General features: G+C 38.4%; 1 protein-coding gene across 11 annotated transcripts in view; it reads left to right on the top strand.

Annotated features, from left to right (window-relative positions):
- Window positions 1-18,090, top strand: part of FRYL (FRY like transcription coactivator) — a 245,723-nt gene that overhangs the window by 133,233 nt on the left and 94,400 nt on the right. For 8 of the 11 annotated variants that reach the window (XM_079771144.1, XM_079771135.1, XM_079771138.1 and 5 more), the window contains 7 exons: window positions 4,670-4,768; window positions 6,109-6,210; window positions 9,784-9,828; window positions 12,186-12,289; window positions 12,488-12,596; window positions 14,412-14,498; window positions 17,882-18,053. In XM_079771144.1, the coding sequence (XP_079627270.1) occupies window positions 4,670-4,768; window positions 6,109-6,210; window positions 9,784-9,828; window positions 12,186-12,289; window positions 12,488-12,596; window positions 14,412-14,498; window positions 17,882-18,053 (718 nt within the window). The remainder of the gene's footprint in view (window positions 1-4,669; window positions 4,769-6,108; window positions 6,211-9,783; window positions 9,829-12,185; window positions 12,290-12,487; window positions 12,597-14,411; window positions 14,499-17,881; window positions 18,054-18,090) is intronic. The other 3 variants (XM_079771136.1, XM_079771142.1, XM_079771143.1) reach the window with 1 other exon arrangement.

The raw sequence follows: 18,090 nt of genomic DNA on the forward strand, positions 1-18,090 counted from the left end.
TGAAACTGTCCCCACACTCAAGATGACGTACATATCTATCACACTCTTCAAAGTTTTCTGTGTTCCTTTTTAATCCCACTCTTACTTACCCCACTTGTTCTCAAGCAACCAGTGATCTTCTTTCAGTTTCTGTACATTAATTTTGGATTTCCTGTAATTTTATATTAATGCAGTCTCATAGTACAAACTCTTCTTTTTCTGACTTCTTTCCGTCTGCAAAATTATTTTGCAGTCCAAGTGTGTTGTAGAATATATCAGCAGTTTATTGCCTTTTCATTGTTGAGCAGTATTTCATTGTATGGCTGTACCACAGTTTGGTTATGTGTTTACCTGTTTTTGGATCTTTGGGTTGTTTCTAATTTTTAGCTGCCACAAGTAAAGCTGCTGTGAACATTCTTATACAAGTCTTTGTATGAACATTTGCTTTTATTTTCTTTGACAAAATGTCTGTTGAAATCTTTTTTTCGCATTTTTGTATTGGATTGTTTTCTGATTGAGTTTTGAGTCAGTCAATTAAAAAAAAATGCTGGTATTTGAATTGGGATTTCTTTATATTCATAAATGGTAGGACAGACATCAATATTGATTCTTGTGATTCATGAGCATAGCATCTTTCTTCTTTGACTTAGGTCTTTATTTTCTCTCAACAATGTTTTGTAATTTTCAGTGTATAGATCTTGAGTATATTTTGTTAAATTTATCCTAGGCATTTCTTATGTTTATGCTATAGTAAATGCCATTGTTTTAAGATTTCATTTTCCAGGTGTTCAAAATACTTTTCAGTGTGTATATTTTATTTCATTTTTGCCTTATTGCACTGGCTAGCACTTTTCAGTACAATGATTTAAAAAAAAAATCAGAGCAGACCTCCTTACCTCTTTTCACATTTTAGGGCTAAAGTCGCCAGTCTTACCAATAGGTATGATGTGACTTGTAGGTTTTTCATAGATGCCTTTTGTCATATTGTGGAAATTTATTTCCATTTCTAGTTTATGAAGAGTTGGTTATTTTTCAGGAAGGAATAAATGTTGGATATTGTTAAATGTCCCCCCATCCCTGTCTGTTGAAATAATCAGATGTTTTTTCTTTTTTGTTTGATAATATATTGAATTATATTAATTGCTGAATCAACATTACATTTTTGGGGTGAAACTCTTGATCATGATATGATTTTTTTATATTGTTAGATTTTATTTGATAAGTTTTTTATTGAGAATTTTTGCACCTATCTGTGTTCCTGGGGCTCTTGGTCTGCGGTTTTCTTTTTTGGTTTTAGTATCAAGGTGATTTATGTAGGAAGAGTTTGTGTAGAATTGGCTCTCAGTCTTTCGTTGGAGTTGGATAGAATATATCAATAAATCCTCTTGGTCTGGAATTTTCCTTGAGGGAGCCTTTTTAACTACCAAATGATTTTCTTCAAAAGACAGGTTTTCTCAGACTACTTTTTCTTGAGTGAGCTTTCAGATCTTTCTAAGGTGTTTATTCATTTCTAAGGGAATTATCAAGTTTATTGGTATCAGGTTGGTCAGCTTCATACTATACTAGAAGCCCAGGGCATAAAATCGCCGCCCCGCCCACCGCCCCGCCGCGTTAGGGCCACTGGGTTTTTATAATATAGATATTACATAATTTATACTATTGTGTCTGTAGTGACCACTTTCATTCCAAATGTTGCTAAGTTTTTACTTTCCTTCTTTTTTCCTGGTCTCTCTGGCTAGTCATTTATTAATTTTTTTGAAACTCCCAAAGAACTAGTTTTTGGCTTTATTGATGTTCTCTCTTTTTCAGTTTCTATTTCATTGATTTCTGCTTGGATTTTTATTATTTCCTTTCTTCTACTTTGGTTTTCATTTGCACTTTTTTCTTTGTTTGTTTTTTGTTTCTTAAGGTGGAAGCTGAGATCCTGCAGATCTTTCCTTTTTTTTCCCTAATATAAGCACTTTACGCTGTATATTTCCCTCTAAGTAGTTCTAAAGTGGCAAATCACAAATTTTGATATCTTGTGTTTTCATTTTCATAAAGGTCAAAATACTTTTTAATAATGCTCTTTATGAAATCCGTAGATAATTTAGAGGCATATTATTTTATTTCTGAACATTTGGGTTTTTTTCCAGAGATCTTTAAGTTATTCATTTTTAATGTGTGGTTAGAGAACATACTTTGTATGGCATGAATCCCATGAAATGCATTGACTTGTTTTGGGGCCAGGGTATCCTCTATCTTGATGAATGTTCCATGTGCACTTGCAAAGACTGTACTTATTGCTGTCGCTGGATGGCATTGTTCTATAAATATTAATTAGGTCCAAGATGGTTGATAGTATTATTTGTCTATGATAACCTTGCTGATGTCCTACCTACTACCTCTAGCAATTATTGAGTGAGGAGTGCTGAAGTTTGACTGTAACTAACTGTAGATTTGTCAATTTCTCTTTGCACTCTGTCAATTTTTGCTTTGTATATGTTTAAGCTCTATTACTCAGCACATATATGTTTAAAATTGTGATATCCTCTTAAATGGGCACCTTTATCATTTTGAAATAACCCTATTTTGAAGATTTTTTAAATGCATACAAACATAATTTATAGCTTTGCAAGTAGTTTGAGTCAGATAGCTTTCCATCCCCACCCCAGCTTTTGGCCGTGTGAAATAGGCTCATTTTATCAAAAGGAAAACAGACTAGTTAATAAAACCATGGCAGCTTGAGGCTATGATCATTAGTACAGGTACTCTGATTTCTCTTCTTAGAAATGGTTTCCATTGCTACTTATCCATGCCATTTGTCATTTGTGCTTCCGCCTTGTTTGAAAATGTGTTTTTTTGCCAGCTGTTTAACTTGGGTTAGGTTACAGTTTTTAAGGTAATCCATCAAAAGGAGCCAGTTGTACAAAGCAAGATGTTTGACAATGCTCCATTATTACTGAGTTGCCTAATTCTTCTTTTATGCCATGTTTCCTTCTGTGGTTTATTAGTTTGCTAGGGCAGCCCTAACAAAGTACCACATGCTAGGTGGCTTAACCAACAAAAGTGTGTTGTCTCACAGAGACTCTGTTCCATGCCCCTTGCCAAGCTTCCGGTGTTTACTGACAATCGGTGGCATTCTCTGGCTTCTAGAAGCCTCACTGCAATCTCTGCCTTCATGTTCACATGCTGTTCTCCTTATGCGCATGTCTGTGTCCAAATTTTCCCCACTTTAAGGACACCAGTCAAGTTAGATTAGCTGCTACCCCCAGTATGACCTCATCCTCACTTAACTGGTTATATCTACAATGACCTGTTTTGAAATAAGGTCACATGAGGTACGTGGGGCTTAAGACTTCAACACAGGAACTTTGGTGGGAGGACAGCACAGTCTAACCCAGTGGTTCTCAGCCTTCCCAATGCCGCGACCCTTTAATACAGTTCCTCATGCTGTGGTGACCCCCAACCATAAAGTTATTTTCGTTGCTACTTCGTAACTGTAATTTTGCTGCTGTTAATGAATCGTAATGTAAATATCTGTGTTTTCCGATGGTCTTAGGCGACCCTGCTAGCGGTTCTTGACACACAGGTTGAGAACCGCTGCTGTAGAGCCTAAGACCATCGGAAAACACAGATATTTACATTACGATTCATTAACAGCAGCAAAATTACAGTTATGAAGTAGCAACGAAAATAATTTTATGGTTGGGGGTCACCACGACATGAGGAACTGTATTAAAGGGTCGCGGCATTAGGAAGGTTGAGAACCACTGGTCTAACCCATAACAACTGCCTCTGCACATAGAGCCACTTCTGCCTGAAGCATTCTTGCCTCGCTAATGACCTCCTCCCCCCTTCACCTGGCTGGACTCGCCTCATTCATTGGTTATGTGTCTTGAGTGCTTTCTGCGTGTGGGGGCCTCGTGTATGCACAGGGGATACAGTGATCAAGGTGGGAAAGACTCCTTGCTCCTGTCGCGTTGACTTGTGAGGACAACATATTAAACTCACGTACAATATGTAGTATGCAGATGGTGGTAAGTACTATGGAGAAATGGAAAACAGGGTAGACAATCGCCAAGATGGTAAGGGAGCTGAAATTTTAAAGTAGAGTGATTAGGAAAGATCACCCCCTTAAAAGAGGTGGTGGCAGTTGAACAGAAGCTGGAGGAATGAGGGAGTGAGACCTGCTGTACCGGGGGGAAGAGCTTAGGCAGAAGGAACAAGTGCAGACATCCTGAAGCCAGAGCATGCATGATGTGTTCGAGGAACAGCAGGAAGCTAGCTAGTGCGGCTGGATCCCAGTGCCTGGGGGCAGGAGAGGGGGAGATAAGGCTAGAGTGGTTAAATGGGAAGTGGTTGCAATATTTCAGGTAAGAGATGTTGGATTCAGCTTAGGTGTATCTTGTGAGGTTTTTCCCTAGCGGTCCCTTCTGACTGCCTCCAGACCACAGAGAATTTCAGTTTCCTCTTACAGCATCTGGTATACCACCTGTTCACTTGCCTGCATTCTCTGCTCGTGCGCTCAGGGCAAGGACCACGTTTATCTTATTTACTTAACATTTGGTCAGTTGGCACGTCACGGTACTGTACTTCCATGAGATCCTCAGTGAGGTGTTAACCAACTTCAAACCTTACAGAAAGTTCTTGTAGTTTGAACCCACGTTTGTAACCGTTTTCTTACTTTTTGCATTATCTTTTTACCTAGGCTGTTAAAAATGAAGTGAATGTTCCCTGTTTGAAAAATTTTGTGGAGATGCTTTATCAGACTACTTTTGAACTGAGCTCCAGAAAGAAGCATTCATTGGTATTAAGAACCATTTCAAATCTATACTAATAAAAGGGTAATAAGCTAATTAGACCAGGAGACCTTCCGGGAGACCTTCCGGACAAAGCCATGGTGGCAGGGCCGAGGCAAAGGCAGTTAGGGACGATCAGGCCGGTGGGGGTGGGAGGCAGTTGGGGGTGAGCAGGCTGGTGGCGGGGTCAGGTGGAGGCGATCAGGCCATCAGGGAGGGGAGTTGGGGTGAACAGATCGGAAGTGGGTACAGTTAGGGGTGAGCAGGCCGGCAAGGGGGTGCAGTTGGGGGCAAGCAGGCTGGCAGGCGGGGGCAGTTGGGGGTGAGCAGGTCGGAGGGGGAGGGCAGTTAAGGGTGATGAGGCCGGAAGGGGGAGGGCAGTTGGGGGCGACCAGGCCGGCAGGCATAGTGGTTAGGGGCGATCAGGCAGGCAGGCAGGTGAGCGGTTAGGAGCCAGCGGTCCCAGATTGTGAGAGAGATATCTGACTGCCGGTTTAGGCCCAATCCCACAGGTTTCAGGCCTAAACCGGCAGTCGGACATCCCCAAAGAGGTCCCAGATTGAAGAGGGTGCAGGCTGGGCTGAGGGACCCCTCCCCCCTAACCCCTGCACGAATTTCATGCACTGGGCCACTAGTATTTACATATTTAATTAGGGGGTCTTAGTAATTGTTTTATGAAGTCAGTGGAGATTTAAGAGAATTGTACAAAGTGAAGTTATCATATATCCAAAGTATAAAATAAGGCAAATTTTATGTACCTTTGAGGGATTTCTCTGAATTTTCATGCAACTTGGGGAAAGTTTGGAGAATTGGACACATACTTGACCACTTACAGTAGAGATAATAATAAGCATGAGTCCTAGGCACTGAACTGAGTGCTTTGTCTCCTTTGTCTTCCTTAAGCCTCACAACCTCGTAGGATGTGTTTGATTATTATTTTCCACTTTACGTTTTAGGAAAGTGAGGCTTAGCTAGTGAGGTATCCTCCATGGTGTCAGACACCTGGCAAATAGAAAGCTGGAACTTGGATGCCAGGCTGTCCACTGACCCCAGGGCCCATGCTCGTAACCACTGTACTGATTGAGGGAGGAATGGCTCTAGGGAAAATAATAGCATGCTCTAACTCAGGGAGGATATGACAGGTCAAAGAACGGTCCTTGTAGAGAATTTGCCCTTTGTTATGCTTTGTTACTTGACCCTATGAGATCATGTTTCTTACTATAAACGGTTAAACTGCATAAAGGAGTCTTTTGGTTTCCTTGTTTATGAGAATAAATGAAATATAATTTACAAGTCCAGTGCTTTGTCGTGAAAAGTGTTAACTCTCTCTTTTATCTGTCTCCTATAGGCTCTATATCCACTAATTACCTGCCTTTTATGTGTCAGTCAGAAACAGTTTTTTTTAAGTAACTGGCATATTTTCCTACAGAACTGTTTGTCGCACTTAAAGGTAAGACATAATCTCATTTGTGACCTGTAAATGCTGACTGTAGTGTATTCACTTATGCATATTCATTGACTAGTTTGTAATAAACTTTCATTACTATTGATACATTTGAATAATTAATAGTTTACCATATTCCATTTCTTATGCATACTTCATACCTTCTATAGGGAATCATGTATAAACATGAAGAAACTTTTGATTAAAATTTTGGTTTGTCTTCATGAGCGCCAAATTGTACATTTTTAATGATTGATGTATTAATAGTATCTTCAACCTAGCAGTATTTGTTAATAAAGTCCTTAGAACTGTAGAGTATTAATCTTATAAAACTTACTTTGTGTTTGAGAAAATTCAATGATGTTCATTCAAGTCTGAATAACATTTAAAAGCCTTGATAATAAAATAATTACTAAAAGCACATTTCATATAAGTATGCCCAGCCAAACTAAAGTGTGATACTGGATACACATAGATGTAAAAACTCCTGGAATTATTCTGACTTGAATCAACACCATTTGGCACATCTGTGTCCGGTCTGTGTTAGTACTGAAAACAAAACTGTGAGATAGAAGGATCCTAATCTTGCCGGATGCTCTGCTAGCAGGCTCTAACAGGATCTCCTTTTCTTCTGCGGGTAGAAATGCTGTTAATGACTGACACGGGGCGGGGGGGGGGGGGGGGGGGGAGGGGAGGAGATACTCCTCATCGGGTAGGAGCACTGTTAATGATTGACACAGGGTTGCTGCGGGGGGGGGGGGGGGGCGGTCGATAATCTTCATCTGCATGTCACGGGAATGCTTGATTTGAAGACTGTTTTGATATACAGATTAATATTCGACAATTTACTACACAGATTACTATTTGATGATTTGCTTACAGGACATATAAAAGGCAGACGTGAGATTTCATTTCCTGTCATCCCTCTAAGTTCAGGTTAAGACTGAAAACCTAATACTTTAAAGGCAATGACAAGACGCAGAGAGATTAAATTACTTGTCTCTGGCCCCACAGCTCATTGTGGTCTTGTGAGGAATAGAACTGCCTCTCCTTTTCACACTTCAGGATTGATCCACTAGACAACATTATCCTATATATCTTTTCCCTGATTTTATGTATCATTTTTTAAAATGCCTTGATTTTTTTTGTAAGATATATAGGAAATATAAGTCTTTGAAAAATATTTTTAAAATTTTCTCCTCCTGGATCTACATTGATTTTATTCATGTTTGAATGAGAAATGATATATTCTGCTTTGTTTATGAAAATTCCCACAGCCAAATCAAGCTGATTCAACGCTATGACATGCAACCAGAAAATAAGTTTTTATTTACTTAGTTATATTACATACTGTTTTCTGTCCTTATCTTGATGATTTATGTAGATAGAGGTACTTAAAGGGGATTGATAATTTGCTGGGTAATGTGATTCTTCATACTTTTAATAAAATATATTAAGACTAGAGGCCCGGTGCACGAAATTCATGCACAGGGGCGGGGGAGGCCCGTCCCCCCTCCCCCAGCTGCCCTCCCCTGCAGCCCCGTTCACCCCTAACTGCCCTCCTCTGCTGGCCCAGTCACCCCTAACTGCCCTCCCCTGTAGGCCTGAATGCCCACAGCTGCACTCCCTTTCAGGCCTGGTCCCTTCCAACTGCTCTCCCCTGCTGGCCTGATCCCCCCCAACTGCCCTCCCCTGCAGGGCTGGTTCCCACCCCCACCCCCAACTGCTCTCCCCTGCAGGCCTGGTGACCCCTAACTGCCCTCCCCTGCAAGCCTGGGTCCCCTCCAACTGCCCTCCCCCGTAAGTCTGGTTGCCCCCAACTGCCCTCCTCTGCCAGCCTGGTCACCCCTAACTGCCCTCTCCTGTAGGCCTGATTGCCCACAACTGCCCTCCCCAGCTGGCCATCTTGAAGTGGCCATCTTCTGTCCACATTGGGGCGGCCATCTTTGACCATATGGGGAGCGGCCATCTTTGACCATATGGGGAGCGACCATCTTGTGTGTTGGAGTGATGGTCAATTTGCATATTAACGCTTTATTATATAGGATGTGCATTTACGTGTTCTTGGAAGGTTGCTTTGTTTCATGACAATTCATACTTTTCTGTTGCTTGTTGGAATTTTTTTATATATCTACATTTCCACCTAACATATTTGCAGTTCTTTCGCAGTACCTTAACTTTTTATTTTTGTCTTAAGGCTTTCATTTAAAATGCTCCGTTTTCTTTGAATTCTTACCTCCTGATAAATACTTCTGGCATATTGTCCATGTTCGTGAATGGCTAATCTGCCAGGCTAAAGGAGATAAGAGCTACTTAGCATGAATATTTGGAGTATAGTTGTCTTGGCCATTAACCCTTAACTTACATTAAGGCTCTATTCAGCAGAAATTTTATGACTTGGTTCCTGTTTACTAGGTTTAGATGCTGGGGCTAGGCGGCATAGTCTAGGTAAGGAATTGAGCATTCAGGGGGAAAACTACATTAATTACCTGTTGTGACAGGTATAATTTGTTTTTTTATATATAGGAAATACTGGCTCAAGGAAAAGGCCTTACCTAAATTGATTTTTGTTTTGAGATTCCAGTAACCTCTTAATTAAAAAAAAAAGTCCATAACAGTTTTTCATTTATTAAACCTACTACTTCTTAAAATGGATTTTTACTAATATTTGCTATATGCCAGATTCTCTGAATACAGTATCTCATTTAATTCTTACTGTGACAGGCTGAAAGAAGATAACTAAGTAACCCATCTTTAGGGAGCCAAAAAGTGATAGAAATAAGATTTGTATCTAGATACATTCAGTGCCATAACATTTGCTCTTTCTGGTCTACCATGTTACCTTTTAATGTACTATGAGGAATGATGCTGTAACAGATATTTTAAGAAAATATTTTTGCTATAATCCTAGGATATTAAAAAGACATCCGAAGTCATAAAAGTAAAAATAATATATTTTCAAGGCATTTTAAGATATTGCCCAATTTTTAAAAATTATTATACCACTTTTTGAAGCTGGTGATCATAAAAAATGGGCTTTAGTCCTGTAGGCTCAGAATTAGCACGAGAGAACATCCAGTTTATTTTCATTGGAAATGTTAAATCTGTTACTTTTGTTCCAAACAGAATTTGGTAGTGTCCCATAACCCTGTCTTTATATCAACTGAGGTCATTCTGTGAAAAATGATTTTAAAGTTTCTGAAGAGCAATTAAGAGAGGAATAAGAGTACGTATCATACAGAAATATTTTGAAGAATTTTTTCTACAGTGTATGCTTAATTTCTTTTAAAAATTAAACTTGTTTAAGTTCAATTGCAGTGCTTTGGAGAGGAAAAACTAGATTGTTAAAAATTTAAGTGTTTTCTCTCAGTTTGAGTATTGTAGATGTATCCCATGATTCCCAAAAAATTAGAGGGTTTTTTTTTCTTCTGAGTATTTCTGGCCACTGTCTTGGAAATTTCAAATTTCTTCTAAATAGAGGCCTTGGTGAGGAGCTGTCTTGTTTGGTGCTTATTTTCATCTAACATGCATGTGCTGCATCTCATGTTTATGTTTGCTGTCTCACGTTGCTTTATTTAGATGCCATCTAACAACAGTATCAGAAAGCAAATAGAAACACTCCAGGTGAGTTGTGTCAATGTAAGACGTTGCTTTATCTCCTTTAAGTGTGGCTTTTTTACCCCCTTTACCCATTATTGCATTGCATGTCTAATAATATTTATTCATGCCTTGCTTCTTGTATGGTAGCAAAAGAGTACAGCAGGAGCATTCTACAGTTTTAATATTAAAAGGAGGCCCTAAGAAAGTGAATTTACAATATTTGATAATGAATGTTGATTGTTAACCAGAGTTCTCAATTTTAAGATAGTCTAATTTACATTAGCTGTTATAAATGAAATTTTTTAAGATTTGCAAATGAAGTTGAGACAATAGCTTAGATTTTGAATGTGATTTTATTGCAACACTTTTTAAACTTTTATCCGATTGATTTGGGTTTTAAATAAATTATTTTGGGGGAGGTTCACAGTAGAGAAAAAGGGAGGAAAGAATAAAATAATTGCTGCCAAAGAGCATATTTGACTGACAAATCAAAATTTTATTATATATTAATACTATTGGATTTTTATTAATGTAATCTGACTATTCACATTAGACCAAAATTGTAATGAGGCAATTAGATATCTTTGTTTAAGACTCAGGTCAGTTTAGGGTGTTTTTATTATTTAGGCATGATCACAGCATTGTAGTGGTCAAATAAATAATAATTGATTTTTGTCACTTTTCATCTTGTTTTGCTATTGTTCATTATAAAGTAATTCTGCTTTGTTAACATAGTTGTCAATCTTGGAAAGTTTGAAAATCATGTATTTTTGTGGTGAATTGTGTTTTTTTTTATGGTAGATACTTCAGCACTTAAGAAAATAAGATAAACCAAATACTTTATTAAGCATTTATATGAGAATAATTTTTATGTGGAATTAGGCTTAAATATTTTAATGTATAATTTATATTATATTTTAAAAGTAAAATTTAATAATGTGAAAGTATTATTTGGAGTGTACATAAAACTAATTGAATTCATATTTTGATATTGGACATCTAGGTTTTAAACAATATCAGTATAATAAAAAAGAAAGTACTGCCCAAAGCTTGGTTATTATATTAGTAACATCAAGGTGTCCCCAAAAATGTATGCACACTTTGAATAATTATAAAGGCAGTGTTTATTAAAATACATTTCATTTTCAAAATGTAATAGAATGTAATAATTCCATTAATTATATTAAATATTCATATAGATAAATGTGGTAAAGTATATTTTCTAGTGGTTGTCTTTTGTAAAAATACTCTCAGTTGTTACAACTTTTGCATAGTTTTTAGTCATAAGCAGTTAGATGTCCATTTTTCTATATTTTAAAACATAAAATAGAATAGCCAATTACTTAGTATTTAAGAACTCCCTTTTGTCTGTTGTTATATATAAAATAATTGTTCAATCATAAGAAATTCCCCAAATAAAATTAAATAAATGCTAACTTATAGCAATAAATGCATCCTACAACCAGCATAAAGAGTTTCTCCTAATAAAATTGATGATTAGCTGCATTTCCGGTATTCACAATTAAATCTCTACATGACTGGTCATTTGAGAACTTTACCTTTTATAATAGCTGGTATGCAGAAAAGGTTTGTTGATCAAATTGTGATTGAAATGGAAGACTTTCTGTTTTTAAATAGTAATAATTAAAAGTGTTCTGATTCTCAATAAATAATTGAAGGTATAGACCCTTGTTGAGCATTTATCATGTACCAGGCAGTGTTGCAAGTGCTTTTCACATAATTCCTGAGACTGTGAGGTGGGTACCATATTGCCTCGTTTTTAGAGCTGAGGAAACTGTGGCACCAAGTGATATGACAGCATCCAAGCATGGGGTTTGGCTGGTCACTCCTAATTTGAGAGACCATGCTCTTAACCCACTAGTCTGTATATTTCCTCTTGTTAGGCTAATCAGTGATGTATTGCATTATTTCATAAATGCAAATATCTGTAACAGCATTTGGTATTCTAGATTTTAACTGTATATGGGTTGCAGTGAGTTAATTGCCAAGATTAGTAATCCTTCTATCATTATGCCAGTATTGTATGAACCATTTATTACCAAGTAAGTTGATGTGTGTGTGTAATTTTGAAATTCTTAGAAGTATTATTATCATTCTAATATTGTATTATTTTGTTTTAAGTGTATAAGGAATGGCTCTGGATTTCCTTACTTATGGTTACTTTTGAGCTATCTGTACTTACCATATACCAAACATATACTTACCATATACAAATATGTGTTTGCATATTTAAACCTGTCTTAGATTGAATAAGAAAGAGAGGAGTGAGTGCTTTTAGTTGTTGACAGAGAATGTATCCGTTCTTAAATGATTGCAAGTACTTACATAAACTTATTTTAATTCTCTTTTGTTCTAAACAGAATAAAGATCCTAAAATGTCTCGAGTTGCACTGGAATCTTTGTACAGATTGTTGTGGGTTTATGTAATTAGAATAAAATGTGAAAGCAACACTGTAACTCAAAGGTGAGTGCCTTTGTTTCCAAGTGTATTTTAAATAAAATATTGATAAAACGCATCACACTAATGGAATTTTAGTTAACATTGCAAATACCTTTGTGGGAATATAAATTCTCCTGACTTATTAGGAAGAATAGGAAGAATAGTTTGCGAATGTCCTGTTAATGTCATCATTTCATTATGACTAATTTTTTTTCCCTGCAGTCGTCTTATGAGCATAGTGTCAGCACTTTTTCCAAAAGGCTCACGTAGTGTGGTTCCTCGTGATACACCTCTCAATATATTTGTGAAGATTATTCAGTTCATTGCTCAGGTGAGTGTTTCACCTCAGAATACATGTGCCCATGTAAGTTACAAGAGTATTCTGTTCCAGTCACTTGGAGTATGAAAATTTGTTACACATCTAAAAGCATGATAAAATATTTATTACTGTTGAACAGTGGAAATAATAAATGTATGCCATAAAAAATAATGTATGCTATAAAAAATAAAAGATGGTAATGGTGTGTGTGTGTGTGTGTGTGTGTGTGTGACAAAATAAGTTTGTCCTGGATCTACACACTTGGAGAAGGAAAGGAGAGCCACAGGTGGGAGAAGCACTTCAGTTGGGGAGGGCTCAAGAAGGTGTATGATCCTACCCTTAGTGCTTTTACTGATTGCTTCTTGAGTATCTCGAAAGGTTGTGTGTGTGTGGTTGTTTTTTTCTTGAAAATTGTTTTCATAATTTGTGTTAACTTCTAGGTCCTTAGATATAGATACTAGAATCCACTGTAGATAGTTGAACCCAAAGGGATTTTTTAAGGAATATAAATAGTTCACAGAAACACTAATAGTCTGAATGATTAAGAGGAAATTACGGAATTGCTATCAAGGAGGCCGCTGCCTCCACCATAATCAAAAGGTTGCCAAATTAGGAAATCACCACAGATATTTTAGACCAGCGGTCACCAACCGGTGGTCCGTGGGGTCCGAAAGGTTGGCGACCGCTGGTTTAAGGAAAGCTCGGGAGCAGCGGTCGCCAAAAACTGGTGGCCTGCGGACCACTGGTGGTCCGTGCTGCTGCCATGATCCCACCAGTAAAGGAGGTTTCTCCCCCCGTCCTCCTCCTCACGTTACCCAGTTCCCAAAGACTCACATGAGTGTACCACCTGGCAGGGTCTAAGCCACATCCTAAGCCTACTGTTACCAGGCATCCTGGGAAATACCATTTTAGCTCTCCAGTCTCTGCCGCACAGGAAGGTGTGTGAGGAGGGGAATGAATGATCACATCAGAGGTTTTAATCACATCAGCCCTGCAGAAGCATAGGTAGGCTTACCTCCTCAACGTAGCAAAACGATTGATTCCAGAATGTTCATTGAATTCTCTTTGAACTAAAAATCTGACAGTTTAGATGGTCCATACTGTAGTTATTTGACAGTAAATAAATAAAGAGTATTTAAATAAAATGAGTACATTTCTATTTGCTAGACCACAGAACTAATGGTAGTTAAATAATTATAAATCTGTCGATAAGGTAAAAGAAAGCAAATGGTGCTTTAGCTCTAGTATTCAGAAAAATATGCCATTAGGTTGTATCTCTTTCCTCCTCCTTTTCCCCGCCTCAGTACCCTTGGATTAATCGCTTCACACCAACACTCCACCAGAACTATAAAACTCCCGCAAACATCAGTTAATCTTACTGGTTAACTTTTTCCTTGGAGATGTCCTTCCTGGAGCCCTATTTTTCCTGTCCCAGTCGGATCTCTCGCTAGGCCAGCTGCATAGATAATGTGGGACTCTCTTTCATCTAAGAGAATTACTTCACTTAGATTTTAGTGAATGAATACTTAAAACATTACCCATTGGTTTCGGTATTAAATCATTTGATCATTAAATATCTATAACTTTTTTATTATTTAAAAAAAATTTCAATTACAGTTGATATTCAGTATTACATTGGTTCCAGGTGTTATAGTCATGTTTTTGAACTATAATTCATAAGTATTTTTCTATATACAGCTAGATTTATGACTCTCTAGTGGGCACAGATCTGTGTCATTGCCATTATATGTATAATTCTTAGCATTATACTTAACCTATAGTTGTAGCAAGTTAGAAGCATTTATTTATTGTGTGTGTTTTTTCTAGGAACGTTTGGATTTTGCAATGAAAGAAATAATATTTGATCTTCTCAGTGTTGGAAAGTCTACTAAAACTTTCACCATTAATCCAGAGGTAAAAAAATAAATAAATTATAGAGTAATACATTATCCTCAACTTTTTTTTTAATGTGTGTGTGTGTGTTTGTGTTTTTTTTAAGAACACAGTCTCTGGAATCAGACTATTAGGCTCAAACCCATAGTTAGAAGTTCTACTTCTTACTACAGGTGTGATCTGGGACAAGTTGTATATAACCTTTCTGATAGCTAACTGAACGGGTTAAGAATAGTGTTAAGCATGGTGGAAAATAATCCAGAGAGCAAGTTTTTCAGGTTAGCCAGCTCAGCTGGATTCTAGAAGTTGTGACGTGAGCTCACGTTTCTTACAGAAATAATATAAATATAAATAATATGAACAGCAGGGTCTTTAATAAATACCATTCATTCATCATTTATTGAGCACCTAAAGTGTGTCTCAGGTACTGTTTTAGGTATAAGAGACAAAACAGACAAAAATCCTTTTCCCCAGATGGAGCTTACAATCATAATTTTTTAAAAGAAAAAAAAATGTTATTCTACTTCTGTGGCCCTGTTTTTTTACTAGTAAATTCTGATTCACTCTGTAGACATCAATTTTCAGATTGCTTTAAAATATTTTACAAACATATTATCAGAACTTAACATTTGAGAATGTAAAAAGACTATAGGTGCTCTCTGTTTTCTTATGTCTTTTAAATTACTGTGCTGGTTCTCCTCATAATCAAATCCTGAGATACATATTTATGTAGTTAACAACTAGGATAGAAAGTTATTGAAGCTTTTCAGTTTATGGTATTTTTAAGATAGGGTAATATTTACTTTTGTTTTTTTTAAGTGAGCATGAGTGTTTTATATATATACTTCATGTGATTTCCAGCAACAAAAATCACATGATGAATGGCATTCTCGTAAACATCCATTTTCAAAAGTATTTCCTCCATTGAATAAGTTTATTTCTAAAAATAAGTCTCTCCTCACTGAAGTTCTAACACTAGTAGAAAAAGTGTCAGTTCCGTTGGTTTTTTTGTTGTTGTTTTTATTTTGTGTTGTGTGTGTTTTTGTTTTTGTTTTTTGAGAGAGAGAGGAAGGGAGAGGTATAGAGAAATAGAAACATCGATGAGACTGAGCCCAAACTGTGTGGAAAAAGGAGTTGAAAAAGTTTGCTGGGTTTTTTGTTGTTGTTCATTTAGGCTTACTTTATTAGGATTACCTTGGATCTGCATTTTCCTTTCATGAATCTTTTTAATCTTGTGAGACCTAGTTTAGATAAAACCAGATAAAAGTATCCATCTATTAATTTAATGCAAATTGCAATACTCTGAAAGAATGGGTAAATGAGGGCAATTCTGTGGACCCTGGGACATTGTGGATGTACCCACTTCCTTCCAGGTGTCTTGTATGACTATGTGACATGACCATCTGATGTTTAGACTAAGGGAAGGCACCAGCGCTGTTATATATAAAGACGAGTAAAGCTTAAAACTTGAATCTTAGATAACAACAGATCTTTTAATAAAAGTTTTATTTTCTCCACGGATTCCAGTGAGCTGTCTTGCTTTAGAGACTACTGGTGCAGGTCATAGATAACGGCAGCTTGGGCTGAGACAGTGTGGTGCAGATAGGGAGAATATCATTTACTGAAAAAGAAACATTGGGAAGGATCGATTTGTGGGGGAAGGTGCATTTGGTTTGAACATATTAAATCTGAGACATCTTTTTGACATCAAGGAGGTGATTAAAGTGCTGTACATACGTGCAGTTGCTTTGGGAGAGAGAACATGTTGGTAGGAGAAGGCAGTCTAATATTTAATATCAGATAAAGGAGGCTAAGCCCGAAATGCAGCACAGGGGACACAGCCAGCAGTGGTACAGGTGTACCGAGGGAGGGAATGTTTCAGGAAAGAACACTGTCCCGTGCTGCTAAAGTCACAGGATGCAGGGAAGGTGCCCACTGTTATGAACAATATGGTCATTAACAATTGAGAGTTGCTTCAGGGAAGTATTCTGGGAGGGCTTATTAAGGTAATTGAGTACAGTTAACAGAAATGCGGCATATTTAGTTGAAAGGGAAATGTTGAATGTGCAAGAAAAGAGAGGATCCTATCTAATAAAAGAGTAATATGCAAATTGACCATCACACCAAGACACAAGATGGCTGTCCCCATGTGGACACAAGATGGCTGCCACAAGATGGCCTGCAGGGGGGGACAGTTGTGGGCAGTTAGGGGTGACCAGGCCAGCAGAGGAGGGCAGTTGGGGGTGACCAGGACTGCAGGGGAGGAGAGTTAGGAGTGACCAGTCCAGCAGGGGAAGGAAGTTGGGGGGGGGGGGGGGACCAGACCTGCAGGGGAGGACAGTTAGGGGCGATCAGACTGGCAGGGGCGAGCAGTTAGGGGTGACCAGGATGGCAGGGAAGGGCAGTTAGGGGCAATCAGGCTGGCCAAGGAGCAGTTAGGCATCGATCAGGCTGGCAGGGGAGTGGTTAGGGCAGTGATGGCGAACCTATAACACACGTGTCAGCACTGGCATGCGTAGCCATTTCTGATGACACGCGGCCGCTGAGGCGGCCACATGCCGAGGGTGAAACATTTGCTGCTCCTGAGGATGAAACATTTGCGAAATAATGTTTTTTCCTCAAAGTGACACACTACCCGAGTTATGCTCAGTTGTTTTGGTGAAGTTTGACACACCAAGCTCAAAAGGTTGCCCATCACTGGGTTAGGGGGTGATCAGGCTGGCAGGCAGAAGTGGTTAGGGGCAATCAGGCAGAGGCAGGCAAGCAGTTGGAAGCCAGCAGTCCTGGATTGTGAGAGGGATGTCCCACCGGGATCGGGCCTAAACGGGCGGGCGGACATCCCTTAAGGGGTCCTAGATTGGAGAGGGTGCAGGCTGGACTGAGGGACACCCCCCGCCACCCTGTACACGAATTTCGTGCACTGGGCCTCTAGTCAATAGTATAATTTCCCAAAAATGTTAAGATAAGATAGCATTCTAAAGCTAGAAAGACCAACCCCCCCCCTCCCCCCAACTCTAATAAGAGCAAAGGAGAGGAAGAAGTGCAGATATAAGTGCACTGGTGTGTGTGTGGTAGTGAGAGTTTGAAGAAAATTGGTTTCTTCTTTCTGTGAAGCAGGAGAAGAGAGGGGAAGGGAGAGAGGAGGAGGAGGAGAGTTGAGGACAGATGGAAAAGGTTTGAAATAAGCTTTATAGCGAAAGAGGAGAGCCAGTTGACCTCTGAAGTGCGTGGATGGCATTTGGGAATGTGACATTAAAGCACACTTCAGTGCCTGGATTGGATAAGAAATGTTAAGCAGAAAGTTTAGTTTTCCTGTACCCCAGTATTATTTGACAAGATATTTTTAACATGAACAAAATATTGGCTGAAAGTCTGCTTTAATTTTGAAAACCTTTTCTCCGCAGAGAATGAACATAGGCCTCCGAGTCTTCCTGGTGATAGCGGACAGCTTGCAGCAGAAGGATGGGGAGCCACCAATGCCAACAACAGGAATTATTCTTCCTTCAGGAAACACGCTTCGTGTGAAGAAAATTTTTCTCAATAAAACCTTGACAGATGAAGAAGCAAAAGTCATAGGTTAGTGTTAACTCGGATAAATAAAACAGCTTGTTGA

The sequence above is a fragment of the Cnephaeus nilssonii genome (assembly GCF_951640355.1).
Source record: "Cnephaeus nilssonii genome assembly, chromosome: 1".
Lineage (NCBI taxonomy): Eukaryota > Metazoa > Chordata > Mammalia > Chiroptera > Vespertilionidae > Cnephaeus > Cnephaeus nilssonii.